Source organism: Filicampus tigris, chromosome 19 (genome assembly GCF_054856515.1).
Source record: "Filicampus tigris isolate MCC_2025a chromosome 19, RoL_Ftig_1.0, whole genome shotgun sequence".
NCBI classification, from domain to species: domain Eukaryota; kingdom Metazoa; phylum Chordata; class Actinopteri; order Syngnathiformes; family Syngnathidae; genus Filicampus; species Filicampus tigris.
In genome coordinates, this window is record NC_141235.1 from 6,774,416 (window position 1) to 6,797,726 (window position 23,311).

At 40.9% G+C, this 23,311-nt stretch overlaps 4 protein-coding genes across 13 annotated transcripts in view; 2 read left to right on the forward strand and 2 right to left on the reverse strand.

The window, feature by feature from the left end:
• Positions 1-33: 33 nt before the first annotated feature.
• Positions 34-6,360, reverse strand: zdhhc16b (zDHHC palmitoyltransferase 16b). Of its 6 annotated transcripts, XM_086015810.1 has the most exons (10): positions 6,103-6,358; positions 4,685-4,982; positions 3,975-4,169; positions 3,706-3,794; positions 3,383-3,411; positions 3,159-3,292; positions 2,867-2,952; positions 2,667-2,790; positions 2,266-2,336; positions 34-1,194 (listed from the first exon to the last, which is right to left on the reverse strand). In XM_086015810.1, exons 1-10 carry the CDS (start codon positions 6,261-6,263, stop codon positions 1,092-1,094), a joined length of 1,290 nt encoding a protein of 429 aa, XP_085871936.1. In that variant the 5' UTR covers positions 6,264-6,358; the 3' UTR covers positions 34-1,091. The 6 variants fall into 6 exon arrangements, with proteins under 6 accessions (XP_085871936.1, XP_085871935.1, XP_085871939.1 ...); XM_086015809.1 differs by having other exon boundaries at positions 3,159-3,411; positions 6,103-6,360; XM_086015813.1 differs by having other exon boundaries at positions 3,159-3,411; positions 4,685-4,986; positions 6,103-6,229.
• Positions 6,361-6,470: 110 nt separating this feature from the next.
• On the forward strand, positions 6,471-18,600 carry vps35l (VPS35 endosomal protein sorting factor like). Of its 5 annotated transcripts, none has more exons than XM_086015890.1 (31): positions 6,471-6,673; positions 7,596-7,695; positions 7,879-8,049; positions 8,174-8,290; positions 8,814-8,838; positions 9,491-9,570; positions 9,789-9,917; positions 10,021-10,105; positions 10,211-10,267; positions 10,596-10,692; positions 10,782-10,829; positions 10,915-11,008; positions 11,152-11,352; positions 11,613-11,659; positions 11,745-11,856; positions 12,306-12,422; positions 12,515-12,568; positions 12,639-12,719; positions 12,797-12,859; positions 13,274-13,359; positions 13,433-13,513; positions 13,613-13,676; positions 13,762-13,788; positions 14,138-14,236; positions 14,629-14,706; positions 14,799-14,913; positions 15,025-15,164; positions 15,376-15,541; positions 15,639-15,757; positions 15,865-16,017; positions 16,189-18,600. In XM_086015890.1, exons 1-31 carry the CDS (start codon positions 6,657-6,659, stop codon positions 16,285-16,287), a joined length of 2,922 nt encoding a protein of 973 aa, XP_085872016.1. In that variant the 5' UTR covers positions 6,471-6,656; the 3' UTR covers positions 16,288-18,600. The 5 variants fall into 5 exon arrangements, with proteins under 5 accessions (XP_085872016.1, XP_085872017.1, XP_085872019.1 ...); XM_086015891.1 differs by having other exon boundaries at positions 6,472-6,673; positions 15,868-16,017; XM_086015892.1 differs by having other exon boundaries at positions 6,662-6,701.
• Positions 17,178-22,483, reverse strand: get4 (guided entry of tail-anchored proteins factor 4). Its single transcript, XM_086015895.1, has 9 exons — positions 22,266-22,483; positions 21,407-21,485; positions 21,008-21,089; positions 20,774-20,923; positions 20,524-20,662; positions 20,304-20,444; positions 20,145-20,220; positions 19,571-19,643; positions 17,178-19,489 (listed from the first exon to the last, which is right to left on the reverse strand). The coding sequence occupies exons 1-9, from the start codon at positions 22,403-22,405 to the stop codon at positions 19,398-19,400; spliced, it is 972 nt and encodes a 323-aa protein (XP_085872021.1). The 5' UTR covers positions 22,406-22,483; the 3' UTR covers positions 17,178-19,397.
• mrtfab (myocardin related transcription factor Ab) overlaps positions 20,618-23,311 on the forward strand; it is a 32,051-nt gene continuing 29,357 nt past the window's right edge. Inside the window, exon 1 of the mRNA XM_086015878.1 lies at positions 20,618-20,995. The gene's annotated coding sequence lies outside the window, so the exon portion shown is untranslated. The remainder of the gene's footprint in view (positions 20,996-23,311) is intronic.

A 23,311-nucleotide genomic window follows, 5' to 3' on the forward strand; every position in this document is an offset into this window, starting at 1 on the left:
ACTGTACACGTTCAAGTTTAGAACACACGTCAATACCATATCATAGCCATTTATTTGAAAAACAAGAAAACCCATTTAAAATGCCTAATAAAATAAGTAAAACTTGCCTTTCTAAATGTGTGTAGAGCATTTGGTGTCGTTTTTAATCACAAAATCAAAATGCAGAACAGTCAGAATTAGTAATTCACAGTTTTAATTACCTTATTGGTTGAAAAAGCAAACAAGGCACGGGATTATCATGCTATGTTGCCTATTTGGCACCACAACTCTTCAAATGAGGACATCAGTATCACAACACACACATACACAAAACATTGTCCCCACACTATCAATATAACTCCGAAAAATAACAAAAAAATGTTGTTCTTGAGTAAATATGTCCTGTTTCCCCACTATAAAGTGCCACATGTGCAAACGTCAGTAGATTAACAGTGATATTTCTCAATACAAACATAATAGACACTCAGTGGCCACATCATTAGGGACACCTGGAAAATGCAATGTGGCCCTTGACATATAAAAGCTCATGATGTTAATGCTCACTAAACATCCAGAGGCGTTAATTTAACAATATTTAGTATTGGGGGGGGCGGGGGGCGGTCTGAGTGGGCAAGCAGGTTTGCCTGACAGTCACAGGTTTAAATCTGCAGCTTTATTCCACATCTGTAGATAATGGATTCAGTTGTAAAGCGCTTGTATTAGAATCTGCAGGTGCACCTAATATTGTGTCCACTGGATGTAGATTCTCACAACAGATAAATTATGATAAAATGACCTATGCTAATAAACTGGCTGACTGGACGTGAAATGTAAAATAAACCACATTTGTCTCAGCGTTAACAATAGACAGCAGCCTTGAGGGGATCACTTTGGAAGGCTGCATTAGGCACAGAGGTGGTCCAAAATCGACATGCAGCTCATTATTTGCCCTCCAACTTGATGAATTGCATCAAAAGGCTGAGAATGACAGTGTCTCCAAACATTTCCAAGCAGCAAATGCTGACCAGCAACACTTTTTTTTTTTTAAATCCTCTCCATCGAGATGATAGTGAGAACTAAAATGAGATGATGGCGCTTGAGGTGCAGATGGCTCAGATGGCCATGGGGTCTCTCCTGGAGAAGGTGCAGTCCCACATGATGCCGTCGCCTGTGGGAAGATGACTCGAGGGCAGGAGAACACGCGTGAACCAATGACTGGAAAACAAAATACATACAGTATACATATACATTAGGGAGAAGTTGGCTGAAATGCACTACACTATAAGGAACTCTCACATTAACAATCTAATGCAATTCATGAGCTGTTCCAAAAATTCAGTCCTGACAAATATTTTCCTTGTCTTAGACACATGAGGGCCAAAATATATTTTCAAGTTAATACCACTCTGACCGTCAATCAAAACAAGTGTTATGATGTTTTAGACGCAGATTTTTTTTAAAAATTGGATCTCTAGATTGTGTCCTATTAACTACCTTTTTTTGTCTGATTTACATTCATTTATGTACACAAATACGGAAATTTAATTCAATATAATTTCAAAAATGACAGATTTAAAACTACTTTTGTAACCTTTTGGGTGTAATTGAAGACCTCTCATTTTCTAAATGGGACCACTCGGAGTGGAGAATTTAGGGTCAATAATATATAACAGTATTTTCAGAAAAGTTAATATAGAGACTTGTTGCGCAAAGTCAGCTAGGATAGGCTCTAGGTAGTATGGAAAATGGTTGGTTGTTGTTAATATGGAACACAATTTTATTATTTTTTTTACATTAGCTGTAGAGTGAACCATTTTTTGTGGTTTGGCATTTCCAGAATTTTGGGAAAATCTATCCTTGGTTATTCACTGAAAATACACCAATTTTGCAGGTTTATACTGTTATTGCTTCAGCGCCGACTGGTTGCATCCTGGTGCCATCCTGGTGCCACTGATGCGTTGAAGTGACTTGAGGCGCTTCACTTAGCTAAAGAAAAGTTATTTGCTGCATATTTTTGGGAGTGACAGCAACAGTTGTCTTTAGTAATGCCACGTAGCAAAATACCTACACAAAACTACACACTAAGAAATGATTCTCTTGTCAGCTGGTCTGACACAATATGGTAAAAACGAGGCAATTTCAAGGCCTTTGAACAGCAGATGTATAATCAAGTATACATTTGAAAGATGATTAAGGCTTTTTAAGGACCCATTGTATCGTCTTCTATCGAATCTGCCATGTTAAATCGCAATAGCACAGAAAAGGTGGGAAACCCACAGAACCCACTTGTGTGTCTCCACGCCAAGCAGCCGCCTCCAATTGTCCATCTTCCCGTGATGATATGGATTTTTGAACACCTGAAAGCCAGACATACATTACTATAGTATTAGTATTTGCAAGTTGCAGACGCTGTGAAAGTTTAACGATACCCAAGTTGAAGTTTTCTGTAAAACTAAACACACAACAAAAATAATTACACATATTGTATATTTAAATACAAGACATGTCATTTTAAAAAAACAGTGCTAATGCTAAAGTCAATGTAAAATGTTTCAGTGGTTGAATGAATACAAAGTTTTGAAATCAACGAATAATCGTTTTACTAATCAAGATATATCAATCAAAAAATAATCCTGACGATTATTTTTGCCATAATCGCCCAAGCCCCACCCACCGCTTTTCTGTACCTTGCCCTGCTCCTTTAGTCTTTTCCTCTCTTTGCGGTTGATGTGGCGCTCTACGCTGGTCTCCCCTCGGCAGATGAGCGCGGCGTGCCACAGGGTCAGCCCTCCCAAGGCGACCGCCACAGAGCTGCGGGGGAAGCACGCGGTCACGTACGAACATGACATCGCCGTTGATGTGGCAGACACGGGCTGAGTGCAGTCACCTGGTCAGCACCCAGAGAAAGATGACACTCTTGTGGGCGGTCGTCTCTGTGGACGTGTACGGCGGGGGAGGGGTCTGATAGTAACTCTGAAGCACACATAAATTTATTGGATCATATTTATTACCGGTAATCGCCATAGCACCTAAATCGAACAGACCTACATTACATTGCGTTATATCGCAATCTTAAATATTATCATGATGTCCCCTGGCAGGCTCCATAAATTAAATTTGTGTATTAAAAAATAAAGGAGAAGAGAAAGCATCCCATTCTTAACTCAATCCAGCCTTACCTCGACGGCACTGTAGGACTCCCGGAACATTTCTCTGCTGCTGACGCTGCAGTAGATGCAACCCAGAGTCATGTAGAGGCAGAAGGAGAAGAAGTAGCGGTGGTTGAAATGGCCCACGCAGTTGTTGAGCCAAGCTGGAGGCGTGTTCAGTTCAACACGTGAATATAAAACCAGTCGCGACATACAGTAGATGTGTTTGTATGTAATGCTTGTTACAAGGATACGACAGTGGTGGTCCATCTTCAAAATGCAGCTGGAATGCAAGCAAAGGCAACATGACTGAAGAGCGGATATTATTGCGCAATACCAATTGGAAAGGCGTTATATTCCAATGCATGTATGCCACCAGATATCCTCCAATTGATGATTTGCAGTGCCGTCAAAATTTGACATATACTGTGGCAGAAAAAATTTCAAGTTTCAATCCCTGTTTATCTAGCAACTAAATTGTTATAACTGAGCAAAAGCCAAACAAGAGAGAACACTCCATTCTTTGGGGGGGGGGCAGATTATTATCATAGTGGAAATAATAGCATGTTGAGCTTACGTGTTGCAGATGCTGCAGTGGTGCGTCCGCGCCGGTTTTGGATTGATACATTTCTTACAAATGGACACAGAGGGAATATGCATATTGTCCTAAAAAAAAAAAAAAAACAAGATTAAGAATGTCGAGAAATCCATAGCCAAGATACCAAATTGGGCAAGTCAAAATGGATCATGTGATTTGTAATGGCCTCATGGAAAAACGGTGGTCTACTTATTATTATTATTATCATTATTTTTCTTGTTGGTGAAGAAAGAGGACCCCCAGGATACCTTGGGCGGGTGTCCCGGGGCGGTGGTGGTGGCCTTGTAGTAATGGAAGACAACCATGACCAGGAGCCAGTGGCCGCAGCACAGGTGCCAGACAATCCAAGGCACGGCGTAGGTGCCGAGGATTGTGGGTAGGACGTACAGATAGACGATGACCACCACCGAGCTCGTCAGCAGGATGACCAGAGTGACAAACACCTGGAAGATGAGGGAAGATGTTAGGTGTGTCACATCGGACTTCAGCGAGCAAAAATATGAATGAATATACATATAAAAAAGACTTATGTGTATAAATGTATAGTGTGTAGTATATATTAAAAAAAATATACTGGTTATCAGTATCTGTTTGGAGATGCATAACATTATTGCTTATCAGTATCGGTGGAAAATTGTTATCGTGCATTCCTACTTTTAATATTGTCCGATTTTTGCCGACTTTTCTTTTTACATATTACAACATAAGATAAAGAGAAAGATAATAAAAAAAAAACTAAAAAAAATTGGCCGATTTTTACAGATTTACAGATTACAAATACTTAAGTATTGTAAAACAGTCAAATGTTCTGCCTGTTTTTTTTATATCGATCTTCTTTATTGTTAGCGTAAAGAGACAAAAAATGAAGTTACTTTATTTATTATATATTTGTTTCAATTAATCGACCGATGAATCGATCATCATAATTTCATTCTGTCAAATCGATTACGGTACTCACCACGCCAAACCAACGAGTCACATTGTCCACGATCCAGTACACGGGTTCGAAAGCACAGTCGAGCAATGTGTCCGAGTTGCTGAGGCTGTTGAAGTAAAGAGACTTGAGCAGCAACTTGCTGTAGCTCCACAACTCTCCAAGCCCGCCGCTGAGCCGCGGCTGACCTCCCTTTCCTCGACATCCCGTCTTTGGACTGCAAGCTCGGCACCATCCCGGCGCTAGCCGCATGGCCCGGGAGAGATGCCACCTCCAGCTGCTGCCCACACGCATACCACCACCACCTCCTCGGCCACACAGCCTGCCTTCCAGACACACACACACACACAGGCACACACACCAACAGTTAGAAAGACAGGTGGCGTAAAAAACAATATCCTCGTAGCGAAGCTGGACGACCGGTGACTTTTCCATGGTGGATGCAGGAGGACAAATAAGAGTCTGGGATCTGGGGAAGCAGACTATTACTTGCCACCTGCCGGTCAAGGAGAATGAGGACTTCCACCCAAACAAACAATTTAATAATTCACAGGGCCAAAACTAGTATACAATTGGAAAGTGGAAACCTAATAAGAGGAAAGAACAAAAGGGAGTGAATGTCTTAAGAAGGAAAAAGGGGCCACCTGATCCTGGGCACATACATGAGGATCGGGAGTATTGATTACGTAGATAAGACTTTTTTGTTCCTAAACAGGACACCATTAATTATGCAAGGCCAAGGAAAGTGGCAGGCTGCATACCCTGCTACTTGACGATGCTACATTTTCATTAAAACATAAATCTTTAATAAAGCCTTATTAGGGTGTTTTTTATTTCTGTACACAAGTATTTTTGACCATATGTATCAGTCTACTTGTGGACTTTTTTTTTTTCCAAGCAATGCTTAGGTGAACAATGCAAATTGTGGAAGGAATTGACCTGGATGTCACTACTTTACACACAACTTCAAGTCAAAGTTTGTTTAAAAAAACAAATCAAACATACACTTATTGACATATAAACATGGTGGGAAACGTGTTTGTTTCATAACCGGCTACTCCAATCATAAACAATTTGTAACTGCAAGAAACAATATATTGTTTAATTGATACCTAACACTACTAAGGAATGGGTTTATTTCCAACAAAATAAATGCTCTTTTTGTTGTGACGATTGGTACATGTACTAGCTTTCATATTTAGTCATCTTGACCACAGGTTATAACAAACTAACATCAAAATTGCCTCTTATTTTCTGACCAATTTCACAAATGAATATCATGCTCGTAATTCAGATGAAACGTTTCCTCTAGTATGCAGTAACCTGCAATGGTTGGGGTGTTAGCCAAATGCTAGTTGCATACACACAACATCCAAAATCGTTTTGATTGCGCCCGTTTGTTTACACATTAGACAACACACCTCAATGTTGACATGCGCTACCTGCTCAGGTGAACCGTGTGGACATTTGGCCAAAGTGACAGCCTTACGGTCACGTCATATTTGGAGGATCCCCAAGCGCTAATTTTTACATCAGGACCAAAGACCGCTGGTGTTTCCAAGATCGTCTTTTCGTGTGAGGATCCACTCAACAAGGGGACCATTTGATCCAACACACAGTTTGAAAAAATGAATCTTATTTTAAAGAAAGATGTAGATTATGTCATTTGATTTTTTTAAATGTTTTGTTCATTCATGCTTTTAGCTGTACTAACTGTGCATAAAGGTAGTATCTGGTAATACATCTTCATTGTTGTTTTCTTTGACAGTGTCTCGTGAGCGCCGTGTATTGTGGGAAATTGAGTTTAGCCCGATTAAAGCCAGTTCAAGGTTGTTGAGAATACATAACAGAGAATAACGTAATGGCGTGTTACATTTAGATGCATTTTTTTAACAAGAAAAGCGTCAATATTTGACGAACATATTTAACGCTTTTTCTAAAAACACATACATTGGACACAACAAGGAAGTAAAGGGTGTCATGTGATCACTGAAAAATGGCCGCGGTGATGTGGTAAGATCCTTCTTTTTGACCTGAAAATGTAAATATTGTTCTTACACTACAGTTTAAAGACTGAGTTGATATTGTCAAAGTGGCATCGCGTTTCTATACCTGTTATTAAGATATTTAAAATGTAAAGTATCCATGTTTTGCATTCCGTGTTAAATGTGACGTCAGGGGTTTCTGCTCAAACACGAAAATTTCATGGGAGTTATTGTGGTTATTCTGGTAAAAAAAAACACTTACACTTCAGTTGTGGGATGTGTGACTTTCTTGTGTTCGAATTTATCCGTCAGTAGTTTCTCAGTATTATTTGCTATAGGAACTAAATTATATAGAAACATGATTAAGTCAAATATAAACACCCAAAATAAAAACATGGTATAATGCACCAGATTTGGTGGTCGTTCAAACAAGCTTTAAGAGTTCAATGATGTAAAAATGAAGAATAGTGTTAAGAGTTTAAATGTACTATGTTGTAAATAGTTCAATACAATTTTAGATTTAATAATACACACTGTTTGGGACAAACAGAGTCACTAATCCCACTCTTGAAAAAGCCTTTTTTATATTTCTAAAATAAGTTTCCGCATAGATTTTAGTTCAAGTTATTGGTTTCAGTTTGAAGTGTGATGTTGACTGAGTGGCCTATCTTCCCAATTTGTTACCTTTTTGTTATGAGCTGTCACTTGGTCTCAATTCATTTCAGAAAATCAATTTCGGAAATGAGTATATTTAGGTATGGACTTGGGCATGGAACAAATTAAATCTATTAACTAGTGATTGTACACTAAACAGACTCCTCTGCTCTTCCAAGGAGTTAACAAAAAGCCTTATCGCATGACATGTATTGTTCAATTATATGAATGCAGTATAGATTTATTTCTGTATTTGTGGTTAATATTTCTAACCTGCTCTCTATACTCTCATCCAGGCGTTCCCGGTGGCGCAACTATGATGCTGAGCTGCAGAAGACCCGTCTGGAGGCGACGCCGCTTGAATTTTCAGACTCCCATCCCCTCAAACCTATTTTGGTAAGACGCCTTCTTTTTTTGTAGATGAGATAAAAGAAAAAATGTATTAAAACTGTAAAATGTAATAATGCATAGTAAAACATAAATGCCATGTGAGATAGTGTTTTCTAAAAATAATGAAATATCCATTCTAATTTTTAAATGGTACTATTTATCATCTCCTCTCTGTTAACCCGCCCTCAGGTGACAGACAGCAAAGCTCGCCGTGGAACTCGCAAGGGCAGCACCTCCTCCTCCTCATCCTCCTCGTCCTTAGCGGCGCCGGACCCCCTCAGCTCCATGTTGGACGGAACCGATCCGTTGTCCATGTTTGCAGCCGAGACTCCATCTACGTTGCACATCGCCTTCGCCGGGGTCAGTTGTGCTTTTACACGACCCCGCTGTTTGCTAAATTGGCATACAGTAGAAACAATATTTGTCATAATATTGGATTAAATTGATCGTGAATGATGAATAAGATGAGGCGTTGTGCTTCCAGGACGCGAGGAAGAAAGGGGAGAAGGAGGACGAGCCCGTGGGAGCAGACTTTGAGCCCTGGTCGATGAAAAGAGCCGAAATCCTGGCGAGGTTCACCACCACTGAAAAACTCTCAATCGTGAGTCGTCGGGGGGCACTTTTTTGTGAATACGTTTTGTGTCAAAACTTCTTCCCCATTTACTTATTACAAATAATAGTCATGCCTTTGCACAAAAGAGCTTGTCTAATTGTGAAACACAGACCAAACTATACTTTATTGTATACTGTATTTTGTGTCATGCAACTGTGACACTTGTAGTTTATATTTACTAGATTTTATTTTAACAACAAATTCAGGGCCTTTAATGTAAATGAAAACTTAACAGTATTTCATGCAACCACGCTATTAGGTGCAAATACACTATCTATAGTGTGATATAAAAAAAGGCTGCCGTTTGTAGTTCTGGATCACATAGGGTGTTCATTGTAGAGGTACAGTATACTGTACCGAATAACTTCTTAACACCATTTTATATTGATGTGGATATTATTTTCACCATTTGTATGTCACTGACATGAACTGAGCAAAACTAAAGCATTTTTTGTAGAGCACCATGCTCAATATTATTGTTACAGTAATCTTTTTTTTTCTTTTTTTTTAGAATCTATGCATGGGCTCTGACAGAGGTAAGACATGAGTTTATTTTATTTTGACTGACCGCTGTGCTGATTTTGTTTTTAGTACAATATAAAGAGAAAGGTATTGGCGGGCGTGACATGATGGATTGAGTACTCAATGCATCAAAAACGGTTTCTTGAATTTTTTGTTTGAATTTTATCATTAAAGTGGAAGTCAACCCAAAAATTCTCTATGCACCTTCACTAGTCTAAACACGGCATTCGGAGTAATATTGCGTTTGTGGGGTATGACTTAAGCAGAAAAAGCCACCCGTTTTGATCCATCACAGGGGGCAGACATTTTGCCACTTTCTGTCAACTGAAAATTACATCACATTTGCTCTGGACTCAGGTAATGACCAATCACGGTTCACCTGTCTTCTCAAACTGAGCCAAGCTGCGATTTTTCTACTAAACTAACATTTCACAAACACAATATCAATCAGAATGCCGTGTTTAGACTAGTGGGGCTGCATAGAACATAATATTGTAACGACATTTTCGGGGTTGACTCCATCTTTAAAAAAAACTTTCAGAAATATCAGTTTATAAAAATATTTTCCCCTTGCAATTAATAATATTCAACCTGTAAAGTTATTTTTTACTTTTGAAACGGATAATTAAAAGGGAATCAATCGCTGCGTATTCGCTGACCTTCCAGGAAATTCCCAGAATCCTGGATCCTCTGCTGTCTCAGAGAAGGTTCGCACTCGTCTGGAGGAACTGGATGATCTAGAAGAGGTAATTTGTTGTATCACAAATGAATATATTTCACGAGTGCACTATTATTTTGAAGTATGTTGCATCGATCATCTTCATGATGATGTGTCTTTTACACAATGAGGATCAGTCTACACAATCCATGCAGTTAAAAACTCAACTTTGCATAAGATCCCCCTTCAGTGTCCCCTTAAATGATGAAAACCTGCATTTGTGTGTGTGTGTGTGTGTACATGCAGGGTTCCCAGAGAGAGCTGCTCAATCTCTCCCAGCAGGAATATGCCAACCGCATCGAGGAGCTGAACCAGTCCCTGAAAGAGGCCTGGGCCTCGGACCAGAAGGTCAAAGCGCTGAAGATCGTAATCCAGGTAAATCCTTCTTATGTGTCAAAAATGGAAAGTTAAATTGGAGAAAAATAAATTGAATAACGGTGAACTGAATGGTCTCAAAAATGACTTATCTGTGTCCCAGTGCTCCAAGCTTCTCTCCGACACCTCCGTAATCCAGTTTTACCCTAGCAAGTTTGTTCTCATCACTGATATACTCGACACTTTCGGTATGTCGAGAATCTTTTCATCCTTATGAAATTCATTTGCTCATTTTTTATTTTTTATTTTTTGTATTCACCCTACTTCTTTTTTGTTTTTTTGGGGCGGCGTAGGCCAGCTTGTGTACGACAGAATTTGGAGCATGTGTTCAGACCCAAGACCTTTACCGGGTATGAATTCCATCCCCACTGGTTGCTGTTGTGGATATTTTTGACGACCAATCTGTTATACATATTAGGTGCTGGGAAAAAATATCGTATCGCGATGTATCGTGATACTTTTTATGCCGATACCAAGTCATTTGGCACTTAAGTTAAAACTTTGCAAACTCTTGCCTTAGTTTTTTTGCATTTTTATAATATTTAAGTATCACAATACATACAAAAGTGTATCGTCCCAGCCCTAATACATATACATTTGGTTTCCGAATCGAAGCATAAAACTATGGAACGTCATCCAGTCTGATTTTTCTTTTTCTTTTTCTTTTTTTTTTGTCAGGCGCGTTTACGGTCGACAATGTCAACGACACAGCCAAGGAGACGTGCCTCAACTGGTTCTTCAAGATCGCGTCCATCAGAGAGCTCTTACCCAGACTGTATCCCACCCCCCCCAAATTGTGATTACTGCGATACTATTAGCACAGTTGATTCAGGAGTTTGCCTCCTTAACAACGCCTCTGCACAGATACGTGGAAGCCTCCATCCTCAAGTGCAATCGCTTCCTGAACAAATCGTGAGTAGTCTTTGGATGCTGTTGCGTCATTCGCTGAGATGCTCACATTTTATCCACTGTCATCCGACTCCTCCTCCCCCTACAGCGGTATTCAGGAGATTCTCCCGCGACTGACCGCCATGATCCGAGGGATTGGAGACCCTTTGGTGGCGGCTTACACCCGAGCTTACCTCTGCAGGGTAATTTACAGCATAGTTTTTCTGAATTCACACAGATTATATACAAGGTTTCTTTTATGTACAGTATATCTGCCTGCACTGTTAATTGTGATTGTGCCTAAATGGATTGAGTAAGGGTAACGTCGTATTTTTTTTCTACCCAGGTTTGCATGGAAGTGGCCCCCAGCTTGAAAGACAGCCTGAAGCGCAACTTCTTTGATCTGCTCGGAACCTTCCGGCAGATCAGTGGGGAGAGCGTTCGCAACCAGCTGCTCGCGCAGAGGGTGGAGATGCCTGAGTACCTGACTCTCTATTCGCCCGCTATCAACTGGAACCTGCAGTGTTGCGCTTACAGAGCACCAGAGGTGTGGCCTGAGACTCGCTGCAAGAAGCCAACGAGATCCAATACAGGAGCTGTGTTGGAAAGAATATCTTTCCGTAGATAATGTTTGTGATGCGTAGCTTTACTTTGCAGTGGCTTACAAAAGGCAGTTTTATCTAGCTAAAGGAGTGGAGCAAAACTAGCACCAGCTCATGTCTTAATCGACTCATTCTATTGTAGAGGGGTACCAAAATGAAGTTTCACCTACAGGAATGATTTTAAATGTCTATGTTTCAATTCCAGACTCTCCTAACAGAGATGATGGAGAGATGCAAGAAGCTGGGTAACAAGTGAGTATTATGAACAATCTGCGTGGGTTTATTCATCATGTTAGTGTGGTAGATGCTGGTCTGATTTGACTTGAATGTCGCACAGTGCTCTGCTGCTGAATTCAGTAATGAGGGCATTTAGGCCGGAGTTTGTCGCCACCAGAGCCATGGATTTCATCGGTATGATTAAAGACTGCGACGAGGCCGGGTTCCCCAAGGTGAGCGGGCACAAATGGTTGTTTTTATGTGTAATTTACACATTGGATTTGGTATTATTTTGTGCGTAGTGCTGGCACAATGCAAAACGCCATAGACAATGCCAGTGGGCATCGAATCATTAAGTTATGTTGAACAACGGTTTGATTCTTTGTATTCTATTTAATTGTTTAAGGATGTTTTTTAATGATGTACAGTACTGTAGAGTGCTATTTTTCCTATTAAAAAACACTTTGCAAAAATGTTAGTGGCTTTTTTGGTGCTGGAAAAGATTATTGGCATTTCCATTCATTTCAATTGCAAAAAAAAAAAAAGATTTGAGAGACAAAATGAATTCAACTCATTGTTGAGGAGGATGAAAAAGCGAGATGATGGGAATTGTGCGATGAGCTGATAAAAGCAAAGGAACTCTCCACAAATATCTTCACAAATCCTGTCATCTCCTCTCTAGCATTTGTTATTTGGATCACTGGGTCGCTGCCTGGCTTGCGCTGACCCTCCGGAATCCGAGAGGCTGACCATCCTCAACGAAGCCTGGAAGGTCATCACCAAAGTCCGCAGTCCTCGGGTACAGGGAGCATGATGTTGCATTCTCACAGATGCTTAAATCCGCGACGATAAACCCCAAGTCTAACTTTTTTTTTTTTTCCTGCCACACAGGATTACGTCAACTGTGCTGAGATCTGGGTGGAATTCACTTGCCGGAATTTCACGGTAAGTGAATGGGTTCGTTCTGAAGAGGAATACTGTCAAGAAAAATGTTCAAATTGTTTTTACGCTTCAGAAACGTGAGGTGAACACCGTTCTGGCAGACATCATCAAACACATGACTCCCGACCGGGCCTTTGAGGACGCCTACGCTCAGGTTGGTCCTCTTTTAACGGCTCACCCTCCTCTTGTCGATTTGCTCTCCAGTGACTCCGCGTTTGTCTCTGCACTTAGCTGCAATCCGTGATCAGGAAGATCCTCGCCCACTTCCATGACTTCTCAGTCCTCTTCTCCATGGTGAGTTAATCAGCAGCAGCAAGGCAGATGAAGTAATCATTTAATGGTTATTAGTGTGATTTAATTTTCAGCATTTAGCCACATATCAATAACGGATTCGGTACCACCACAACAAAATGCAACCACAATACTAGCGGTTCAAGAGATTATGACCATGCCGACTAGGGCTGCTCGATTAAAAAAAAACATAAAGATAAATAAATGTAAGTAAGTTCCTTTTGGACCAAACAAAATGTATAACAATAGTTGCAAATGTGTAAATTCGAGTATGATATCCTTGTGGAAGTGCGTTGCATATAAATGCATGTTAATAATCGGGTTTCACGATTATGCCAATTTTGTAATCGTGGCGTGTAATAATCGTAATTGCCATTGAATTTTGCAGTGTCACCACGTTCGATGTTTGTGCTCCAGGAGCGTTTCCTCCCATTTCTAGACATGTTCCAGAAGGACGGTGTGAGGGTGGAGGTGTGCAAGTCCATCATGGGCGTCTTCATCAAGTAAGAGCCCCTCTTCTCTTGGATATGAAAAGTAGAGTCGGTTTCATTCATTTGCTCTCTGTTCAACTCTCAGACACCAGCTGGAGCCAACCAGAGACCCCGTCATCCTCAACGCCGTGATGCACATCTGCAAGACAATGCATGACTCTGTCAAGTGAGGCAAAATTGATGACTTATTGTTGATGTGTTTGTGAGGTGACTTCGATTGTGACTTGGGGATGAAATACTAAAAAAATGGTGGTGTGTTTTGCAGCGCTCTCACCCTCGAGGATGAAAAACGATCTTTGTCTGTGCTGATCATCGGCTTTATGCGCGTGGTGAGCTATTCATGTTTTTAATTGCTTCTGCCAAGGAGGTTTGTATTTCATTGGCACATATTATTTATTTGTCTCATGTTTACAGTTCTGTCAAGCTGACTTGTTACAATGGGTAGGATTTTTCCATTTCAGTTTTTTTTAATTTTTTTTATGGCAATCCACACGATGATCATCCCTAATGGGCAAAAACAATCAGGACAGAGCAAGTTTCATCCACAGCTGATCCAGAGAACAATTTTCCAAACATTAAAATGGCCTTGTGCTTATGTCACTGTCAAATATGATCAGATCGGGTTGTAATCAGGCATGAGCATTGACGAAAGCGCTCTGCTTGCGGTCGCAGCCAACTGAATTTTGCATGGATTTCTTCAAGACATAATTCCTAAATAATACATAATGGACAGAGATTATTATCCCCGGTGTGTCTGTCCCTCCTTCCGACTGTTTGTTTTGTTGTCCAGGTTTCCTTTGGCCGTGACTTTGAGCAGCAGCTGAGTTTCTGCGTGGAGTCCAGAGCCACATTCTGCAACCTGGAGCCAGTACTGGTGCAGCTCATTCACGTCAGTATCAATCTGCCTTTTGTTGATTTGAACTTAAAGAAGACATCTTCTGCATTTTTTTCCCCACAATTTAAAACGGTTCCCATGTATCAATAACATGTCTTTGACATGTTTGGAACAAAATTCCTCAAGCATCAAGAAGCAATGCCCAGAGTGTTTTAAAATGAAAAGATTAATATTGCATTATGTGAAATGTGAATTGATTTTTTTCCCCCACGGAATAAATGCACTTGAATTAAAGGTTTTTAAGATTTTTCCTTTTTTTTTTCCTTCTTTTTTTTAAATGTATTTTGTTGTTGTACTATTTATTTAAAAAAAAAATACATTTTGTAACATAGAAACTAATATACTGCAACACACACACACTCATTATTTTGTATTGTCATATTCAGACGGTGAATCAGCTGGCGATGGAGACCAGGAGGGTGATGAGAGGCAATCATTCCCGCAAAACAGCCGCATTCGTCCGGGTGAGTTTAATTGACATTCCGCATATGCCCAGGAAGGCCGGTGGTAGCCCATTCATGCCGGCTTTGGATCCTTTCTTCTCTCTGTCCTCCAGGCATGTGCCGCCTACACTTTCATCACCATCCCGTCACTCAGCAGCATCTTTAGTCGTCTCCACCTTTATCTGCTGTCTGGTCAGGTTGCATTAGCCAACCAGTGTTTATCCCAGGGTGAGCAGCTTCCCAACAAACGAAATATTCGTTTAATTTGTCTTTTTACTCTCCTATAAAACCTTATTTCGAGCTCCATTGTTGACTTTGCGCATCGGTGTTGTCCTGCAGCGGATGCCTTCTTAAAGGCAGCGGTCAGTATTCTTCCGGAGGTTCCGCGCTCCATCAGCGTGGAAGGGAAGCTTCGCTCTTCCGAGAGTTTCCTGCTCGACTTCATCAACAGCTTCCTGGCTACGCTTCTAGTTGTCCCGGTAATAACACCTTTAAAGGAGACTTAAGCTTTTTTTTCACACTTTAAAACATCAATTAACTATCAACAAAACAACAAAAGTCAATGCAGCTCTGATTACATTTTGGCATTAGCTTGGCGCAGTGTTCTTTGTGAATTTCATGGAAATGGTGCTAATCCTACGAGTTCATTTTATAACCAGGAATCCAGGTAATTATTATTCATGCTTATAGGATCATCCGGAGCATGGCGTGCTCTACTTAGTCCGCGGCGTGCTCAACATGGTGCAGGATTACACTTGGGAGGACAACAGTGACGCCAAAGTGCGGGTGTACGTCTGTGCCCTCCCCCTGCTGGCTGCCATGAGCCAGGAAACATACCTGTATACTATTCCAAAAAGTAAACACACACACACAACGTAACCTACTCGTTATGGCTTCAGCTTTTAATCACTGCAAACTTCTAAGTGCACTTGTATGTTCCCTCAACATTACAGTGGACTCCAATGAGACCCTTTACGGGGGGGACCCAAAGTTTCTGTCAGAGATTAACAAGATGTGCGAAACCCTAATCGGGCAGATCCTCGACCACCTGAAGGCTCTCGGTCGAGAAGAGGTGAGACCAAAGCGGAAAAAGTGTTTGAGCTTCTCCCGACATGCAAGGTCAGTGCTGTTGCCATGTTTCGAAAAGAAGCGGGCTGACCCTTTTGCGGTTTTGGGTAGCAGCAGAGCACACGCCGCCAAGGCGCTCTCGCCTTCTCTCTGTTCTGCGTCCTGCTCGCCCACGGGGACCTGAGGAACAACAAGCTGAGCCAGCTGGCCGTCAACCTGTGGAACCTCAGCCACAAACACGGATACTGTGACACGCGCATGTCTGTGAGTTGCGCACGCAAACACACACGCGGTGCGTTTTTAGTTTCCATAAGGATTCTTTTCAGGAGTAAATTTAAAAACGTAAGCACCAGACTTCCAGTTTAAACTTCCATTTTAAAGCTAGGCAATCAATTGATCAATCGACGGTGCAGCCCACTCCGTTTCTATGTCTAGGTTCGGACACTGGAGTACATGAAGCATCAGGCGCAGCAGGCTGATATGTCTCACCTGTCAGATACGGTCCAGAGGCTCGCACTGCAGTCACGTACTTGAGCTCCAGCATCAACAAGTATTTGTGTAAAAAATATGTCCCACTAAATCATGGAAAGCACTAAGAAATGCCTTAAAGTGGAAGTCAACCCAAACATATTTTTTTTCAAGAATATGTTCTATGCAAGCCCACTAGTTGAAACAGGGCGTTCTGATAAATATTGTGTTTGTGGAATAAGAGTTAATCCACCTGTTTTTAGCCAACAGGCTGTGACCAATCAATCACAGCTGACTTGTTTTCTGAAGCTGAGGCATGATTGGTCATTACCTGAGCTCTGAACAATCGTGATCTCATTTTCAGTCGACAGAAGGGACAAAAATGACCGCCTCCCGAGATGGCTAGAAACGGGTCGATTTTGCTGCTGAACTCATATTCCACAAAGTAGTGGGCCTGCATAAAACATACTATTGAAAAAATATGTTTGGGTTGACTTCACCTTTGATAAAACGTAAGACATATGTTTAGTTCGTTTGGATGAAAATGATTGTACTTATAAAACAAGTTGTGTTTACGCCAATCCATTTTCGATGGGCTGACGTTGGACAAGAAATGTGGTACAGCCTGAACTGGTCATGAGCCAGTTGTGGGGAGTTATGACAATTTTTCAAGCATTAACAAGTGTTGCTTACCAATAGCGGGACCTGAGTGCCGTCGGAGAATCCGGTAAGCAGCATTTAAAATAACACACGAAACAGTAGCCACCAGCCTTGTTGACTCAAGTTGCACTTAAGTTGGCTGTATTATCATGCATATAACTTATATATTTATCATAATCCTCCATTATATTTATAACGCTGATCGTTTATGGAGAAAATGTCATTGCTGAATTTGCCTTATAAAATTAGCCCGTATTTTCATTCTGCTACAATAAAGAAAAACGAACAGGACAACATTTGATTCACATCAGTCTCAATCCTCTCAATGGTAGTTTATTGACTCAGTTAGTGTATTGTGGAAAAGGCAAATGCCCCTCTTGTGTTTTTCAAAGAAAAAAAAAAAAATCAAACAGCAGTCACTCTTGTCAGGTTTGCAGAAAAACACACTTTTGACATGTTTCAAACTCAAGAAAACAGCAAACACAATTGTCTTTATGATCAGTCGGTAGCTGTGTGACAACCAACTCGCAGAAGTCTCTTTGGAAAGGGTGTTATTTAAGTTGTTCAACTTTATTTTGCCTCCGCTACGCAACAGCGACCACTGCAGGAAAAAAAAAAAAAGTACAATGCTTTTTTTCTCCCACCTCACACAATACTGATAACTAGCAAATGTTGTGGAGCAATTTTAGGTTGGTAACCTCAGCTGAATTTTTAAAGCTTTTTAAGAACTAATATGCATACAAAAATAGTGTGCAAGTGCCCAATTAAACTGATTTAATCAGGAAATTAATATTCCATCATATATGCATATTGTAATCTATCATTTTTGTATGCAACTGATGAATGAAAACTATCATTTAATTTAGTCAGTGACTTTACAGAGGCCTGGTTAAAGTTAATGTGTTACTGAGCCAAAGCCAAACGTACTGAACTCGAGAGGCCAATGAATATCCTTCCATCCATTTTGTATGGGGTGAGTTTGATCCTATCCCAGCTAATTGGCCAAGGACTGGTTGCCAGCCAATCAAATGGCACATATAGGCAAGCAACCATTCACTCTCACATTTATGGACAATTTAGAGTCTTCATTTAACCTAGCATTCGTGTTTTCGGAATGTAGGAGGAAGCCGGAAAATCCACGGCCGAGAAATTGTGAGGCTGACATGCAAACTACTAGTTCACTGTGCTGCCTAGCTAATGAAACTTGTGACTGGAATTATTTTTAAGCTGTGATCCATCTCCAAGAGGAATTGTTTGACATAAATAATGAAGACAATAAAGAGTTTCCCCAACAGAGAATTTCTCATCTTCCACAGCTCCCTCATTTCTCCACAAGCATCAAAGAATAGAGTCTCATGGCCGCACATCGGTTGGGTATATGTTTGCAACCGCAATTAATTCCTAATGGAGATGGAAACCAGCAGCCCAACAATAATGGAGCTTGGAGGCACGCGATGTTAAAAGCTTTGCCTTCCACTGATGGACAAAACATCAGATGAGAATATGTGGTCTCGACTACAACAGGCAAATTTAAATAACTACTAAGACATCTGGCTGGGAGGGGGAAATGTGCAGAGAAATGCTGACAACAGGAATGCATTGGCATCCCATGGTAACGTAGTGTCTACAATGCTGTCAACAAGTGCATCAAAACCAAGACCGAACAGAGTCCAAACGTGAACAAAAGTATATGATTAAATAAAATAATATTTTACCGCAGCTGGATGCAGTCCGGTACGTTTTTAGGACTGGATGGCTGAAATAACTGAAGGGGAGGAATTAGGGATGGGTACTTATTTTGACGGTGCTTATTTTGGTAAGCACCGATAGGGGTCGGTGCGACCAAGCGCCGATTCACATGAAATCAAACGGTACCGTGTTTCGGTTCTGTGACCAAAATGTAGAGAGCATTACGTGATGCGTCAGGTACATTAAAATGATTATGATTTCCAATTATTCTTTGTTCTCATTCACGTCTCATTGCGTTATTGAAAAACAACTACACAAGTAATGAAGATAACACTACGAAAATGATTTATCTTCATTCATTGTGTTGTCCCTTGCAAAGAACTCTGCAATTTATATTTTGTAGTATTCATTTACTGACTTTATTAATTGGAAAATATTATGCCTTTATTTTTACTACATCCTCTTCGACTCATTTGTTTTAATTCATGATTTTTCTTATTCGTCCAAGTTTATGTAGTGAAAAATAAATGTTAAATTGAAACATTTTGACATTTTATTGTTAAATAAATGCACATTTATCATCACAAAGACCCTCACAAATGTACTGACAATTGGTACCCTGAAGTACCAGTCTCGATTCCTGGTACCGAACCAGTTCAATTGTGAAATGTACCCATCCCTAGGAGCAAGTGTAAAAATTGCTGCCTCACCTCACCCACTAATAGTGGAGGTGGGCGTGGTCTTCCCCTTGTGTGTGTTCATGTGTGTTTGTGAGTGTGTGTGTGTGTGCGTGTGTTCTTTTGCTCTTCGCCGCCTCAGCCGTTGGCTCAATCCAGCTCGATGGGGCTGCTGTCCTCCTGGGCCTCCTCGACGCCGTCGTCGTCCTCGCCCGCTCCCATCAGGCTGTTCAGCAAGTTTCCTGCACAGACCCCATCACGCCAATTTCGTGAGGACATTTTACAAAGACGGGGCGCAGTCTTGGCATCAGCGACTCACTCACCTAGCAGGCCACCGTACGACGGAGATTGTTTGGGGGGAACGCCGAAGAAAAGCTGCCCTATTCTGTCGAGGTACTTGAGACGTCCAGAGAGGAGAGAAACACAAGAAACACTTTGAGGTACGGTAAACCCCCATATTTGCTAATTCACCTTTTTGTAGATTTTGGGGGGAACCTATCTTCCGTTATTCGCTGCAAAATCTCACTTATTTGTTGTTAATGTGCTCAGGCGAAAGCAATAAAACTTTGCTGCCAAGGAACTATGTTGAAGTGAATGAAAGTTTTCCCCTTAATATTGGGATTGCAATTTAATATGCGATTATTTTTTTTCAAGGTCCTCCTGTATTTCAACAAGTAGAAGCAATTAATGAATCTACGACAATAAACAATATCAGATTTATTATGCATAAATGTTTTAGTGTTATAGGTTAAGCTTACACTCAAAGGCAAATAATAGGAGTTAACTTTCTAAACACTTGGACTTGCCGTCTTTTAAGCGTTCACTACGACAGCTTCAAAAATTCTACCAAACAAGTGTGGCGTAAACATAAATCAGAAAGTCTCTGGAAGCACTCACCTCATTATACATGGGATCCCTCTTCAGGGAAGGTTGATATTGCTCACATAACACTGTGAAAACTGTTAATTTACCCCTAAATATACAGAGAGAAAAAAAAACAAAATTGTGTTTTTGAAAGTTTTTATAAGAGGATTTTTTTAACATGCGTTTTCTTACCCATCCACTGCCAGCAGCAGAAACCAGATAAAGTTAAGAAGGGGCTGAACAAATGGAGGACCCCTCTCTATGGACGGGTGTTTCTCTGTGTACGTGCTGAACACCACGGAAGCGCTGTTTTTGTTCTTTAGGCAGAGGAACCTGTCAAATCGAAAAGGTTGGTAAACAATGTCCATGGCTTTTCAACTATACTTTTCTGTATTGCCCGAAGTGCACTTACTGTAGGACTGCCTGGGCCACAAACATGTCGACCTCGCTGCGGAAACCTCGGGAGGATGAATACTCCACCAGCATCTGCGCACAGCCCTCCCCGTCAGACGAATGCAGGAAGTGGTAACGAGATTCGCCATAGTTTTGCTCTAGAAAAAATATAAAAGATTTCCATTGATATTCTTTTTGGAGCAAGGCTGGTTGTGTTCGACTAGCTAGATTTTTTTTTTTTTCATTTGAATTTTTTAAGCCTGATATACCTTTCCACAAGGTGATAGCCAACAGCTGGTGTAGCTTTGGGTTGCCCAATTTGCTGGAACCTCCCGTGGACCATTTCAAGGCTCTGGACACGAAGGCTACTCTTTCCGGAGAGTTCGGATCCATGTGGCTGAACAGCTTGGCCAGGCTTTCTGCTCGCCAAACGCGCAAGCATCATCGGCGACCGAACGCACTGCACAGAATGTCTCCATTCGATGCATCAGGTAAAGACTCACCTAACATATCCTCTTCCACTTTGCTCTCTGACTTCTCCAGCACCTCGAGCACCAGCATGGACAGATCTGCTGCACTGTTTTGCTGCAGAGTGAAGCACAGCGGACTAAACTGTCATCAGTAAAATACCACATTTCTATATAATAGTGGCCAGGGCCCACATACTCAAACGCAGAAAGTACAAAGCACTTATTAGGGTAAGGGCATTTATTAGAGGGGACACCTGTTCTTCTGCAAATACACTTTTAAAATATTACTTAGTTCTATTTACTCAGCTGCAAAGAGTACCACATGTTTTTAGGGGTAAGGCATTTAAGATGTGCGGTCTGTTTGTATACAAACACATTTTTTTGAATGATTTATTTACCAATTCAAAGACAGAATTTCATAAGAGGATTTACCTGGTTATAGCTGAAGAAGAGTAGGGCGCCATTGTACATCAGCTCCCTGGCTTCACTGTGTTTTGCCTGTGACATGTACCTGTTGACAGGCAAGAGAGTCGGTCACCTGTACAAATATGTTTGGCATGTACAGTCTGTACAAGTTCAAGATTAGCCCATGCTCGTGTTCTCCTTGTGGCCCACAAGAATGTTTGACAATAATGCACTACATTAAGGAAAAGGGGCAGGGCGATAATGGGGAGGCTCTTCTTCTCTAGATAGTGTATGTTGATGTGAGGTTGGCTTTAGCGGATGGGGACGATGGCTGCTTCTCTATCGGTTTGACAGTTAAAATGATGGGCAAACCACCAACAACTAGCAATTCAGTTAACTATACATACTCTATCCACACAAAAATACGATAGGTGAAATGTAAAATGTTGGAGATGTCCTGCAAGGCAACACAAAACAGACGGCTACCTGGTTAGCTAGCACATCTGGCTAGTAACCGCAAATTGCCTAACGCGAAAATGATCGCACCATATACATAGCATTTTTTAACTCATAACACATCATAGTTTATGATATAGCCGTATTGTGGAGTCAGTCCGAACTGAACCTTCCATTGTTTATATCCTAAACATGTAGCGACACTGCTAGTAAGCACTTCGCTAGCAGTCCATTTTAAGATCGTAGTTAACTGACAGTGCCGTTGTCCAAACAAGCAGCCGGACCAACAAGGGTGGGCGGGACCGTGATGAAATTCCACCAATCGGATTCGGGTAATGACATAAGCAAGTTTGACAGCAGATAGATCTGGAACACGGCAGGCCTCGAGGAGTCCCCAACTGCAAACTAGAACGTTTTAGTGAAATCTTACCTAAAAAATAACGTCCTATACATCTGGTGTGCTTCATAGTAATCCCCCTTTTCTACGCTGGCTCGCAGTTTGCCTTCGACCCTCTGCACGCCTCCGCGGTTTCTGCCGCTGGAGCACCTCAGGGACTCCTGCTCCGACATCGTCGTAGCTCCGCAGCGGTGCTGACTTGACTGAGTAGCTCAATGTTGACAGCGGAAACCGGAAGAAACCAAAGGAAGCTTGATCCTCTTCACCTGCCGTAGTTATAGTTACCGCAAAACAGGCAGACGAGTTGATACGAAAACGATCTTATGGAGTCAGTATCACAGTAAAGTGCATTATTAGAATCCCTCAGTTATCCTGAAAATGTAGCAGATTAATAAAACTGTTGAAAAGGTAGTTTCTTTTGGTTTCATCAGTGGCCAACCAATTGCACACGGTTAAACAACATATCCTCTATTATTTGTAATATTTTAATATTCAATCATATTTTTGCAATACCGGGTCGTTTTGTTTAAAGATTTTTAAAAAAAATATATAAACATGCACATATTTTTGAGGGGTGTTCTTCATTGATTGATTAACAGATGTATAGCATTTCCTTTAATTTCATCGGGTAAAGGTGAGATACTGATGGTCGTAAATGTGACAAATGTCATTAACCCCCACAAAAAAAAAAAAAAAATTAATGTGATTTTAATAAGGAAAATAACACTATATTTTGATATAAAAACAGAGCAACATAATGAAAGCCTTGGCCACGGTGGGGGCTGTATAATACAGTCATTCAGCCAGCTACAACTGCTCTGTCTTAATAAGATGCTACAATATTGGTTGAAAGAAAGAAAGAAGATAAAGAATATATGACTTGCGTATTATGATATTGTCTAACTACGTTTGTTGCTCCTCCATTGCTGAAAGGGTTCTACTGCGACTAGTTAACCAGTCATTGGCATTCTTCATTAAGTTTTAAATACACAAGCTGCAATTCTCTCTGTTTTATGTTTGACTTGATTGATTTTTACTTTCCATTAAAAGTCAAAGCAAATCGGCCGATGACAAAAAAA

Bases quoted from the DNA above. Each gene is read 5' to 3' on its own strand.
- zdhhc16b (XM_086015809.1), bottom strand. From the start codon at position 6,263: ATGGTCCCCTTGTTGAGTGGATCCTCACACGAAAAGACGATCTTGGAA. The intron at 4,983-6,102 runs GTAGCGCATGTC...TCTGGAAGGCAG, and splicing joins CACACGGTTCACCTGAGCAG to GCTGTGTGGCCGAGGAGGTG. The intron at 2,791-2,866 runs GTGACTGCACTC...CTTCCCCCGCAG, and splicing joins TTTCTCTGGGTGCTGACCAG to CTCTGTGGCGGTCGCCTTGG.
- vps35l (XM_086015890.1), top strand. The intron at 10,693-10,781 runs GTATCCCACCCC...GCCTCTGCACAG, and splicing joins AGAGAGCTCTTACCCAGACT to ATACGTGGAAGCCTCCATCC. The intron at 12,569-12,638 runs GTAAGTGAATGG...TTTACGCTTCAG, and splicing joins TCACTTGCCGGAATTTCACG to AAACGTGAGGTGAACACCGT.
- get4 (XM_086015895.1), bottom strand. From the start codon at position 22,405: ATGTCGGAGCAGGAGTCCCTGAGGTGCTCCAGCGGCAGAAACCGCGGA. The intron at 21,090-21,406 runs GTAAATCCTCTT...TTCACTCTGCAG, and splicing joins TCTTCTTCAGCTATAACCAG to CAAAACAGTGCAGCAGATCT. The intron at 20,663-20,773 runs GTATATCAGGCT...TATTTTTTCTAG, and splicing joins GGCTATCACCTTGTGGAAAG to AGCAAAACTATGGCGAATCT.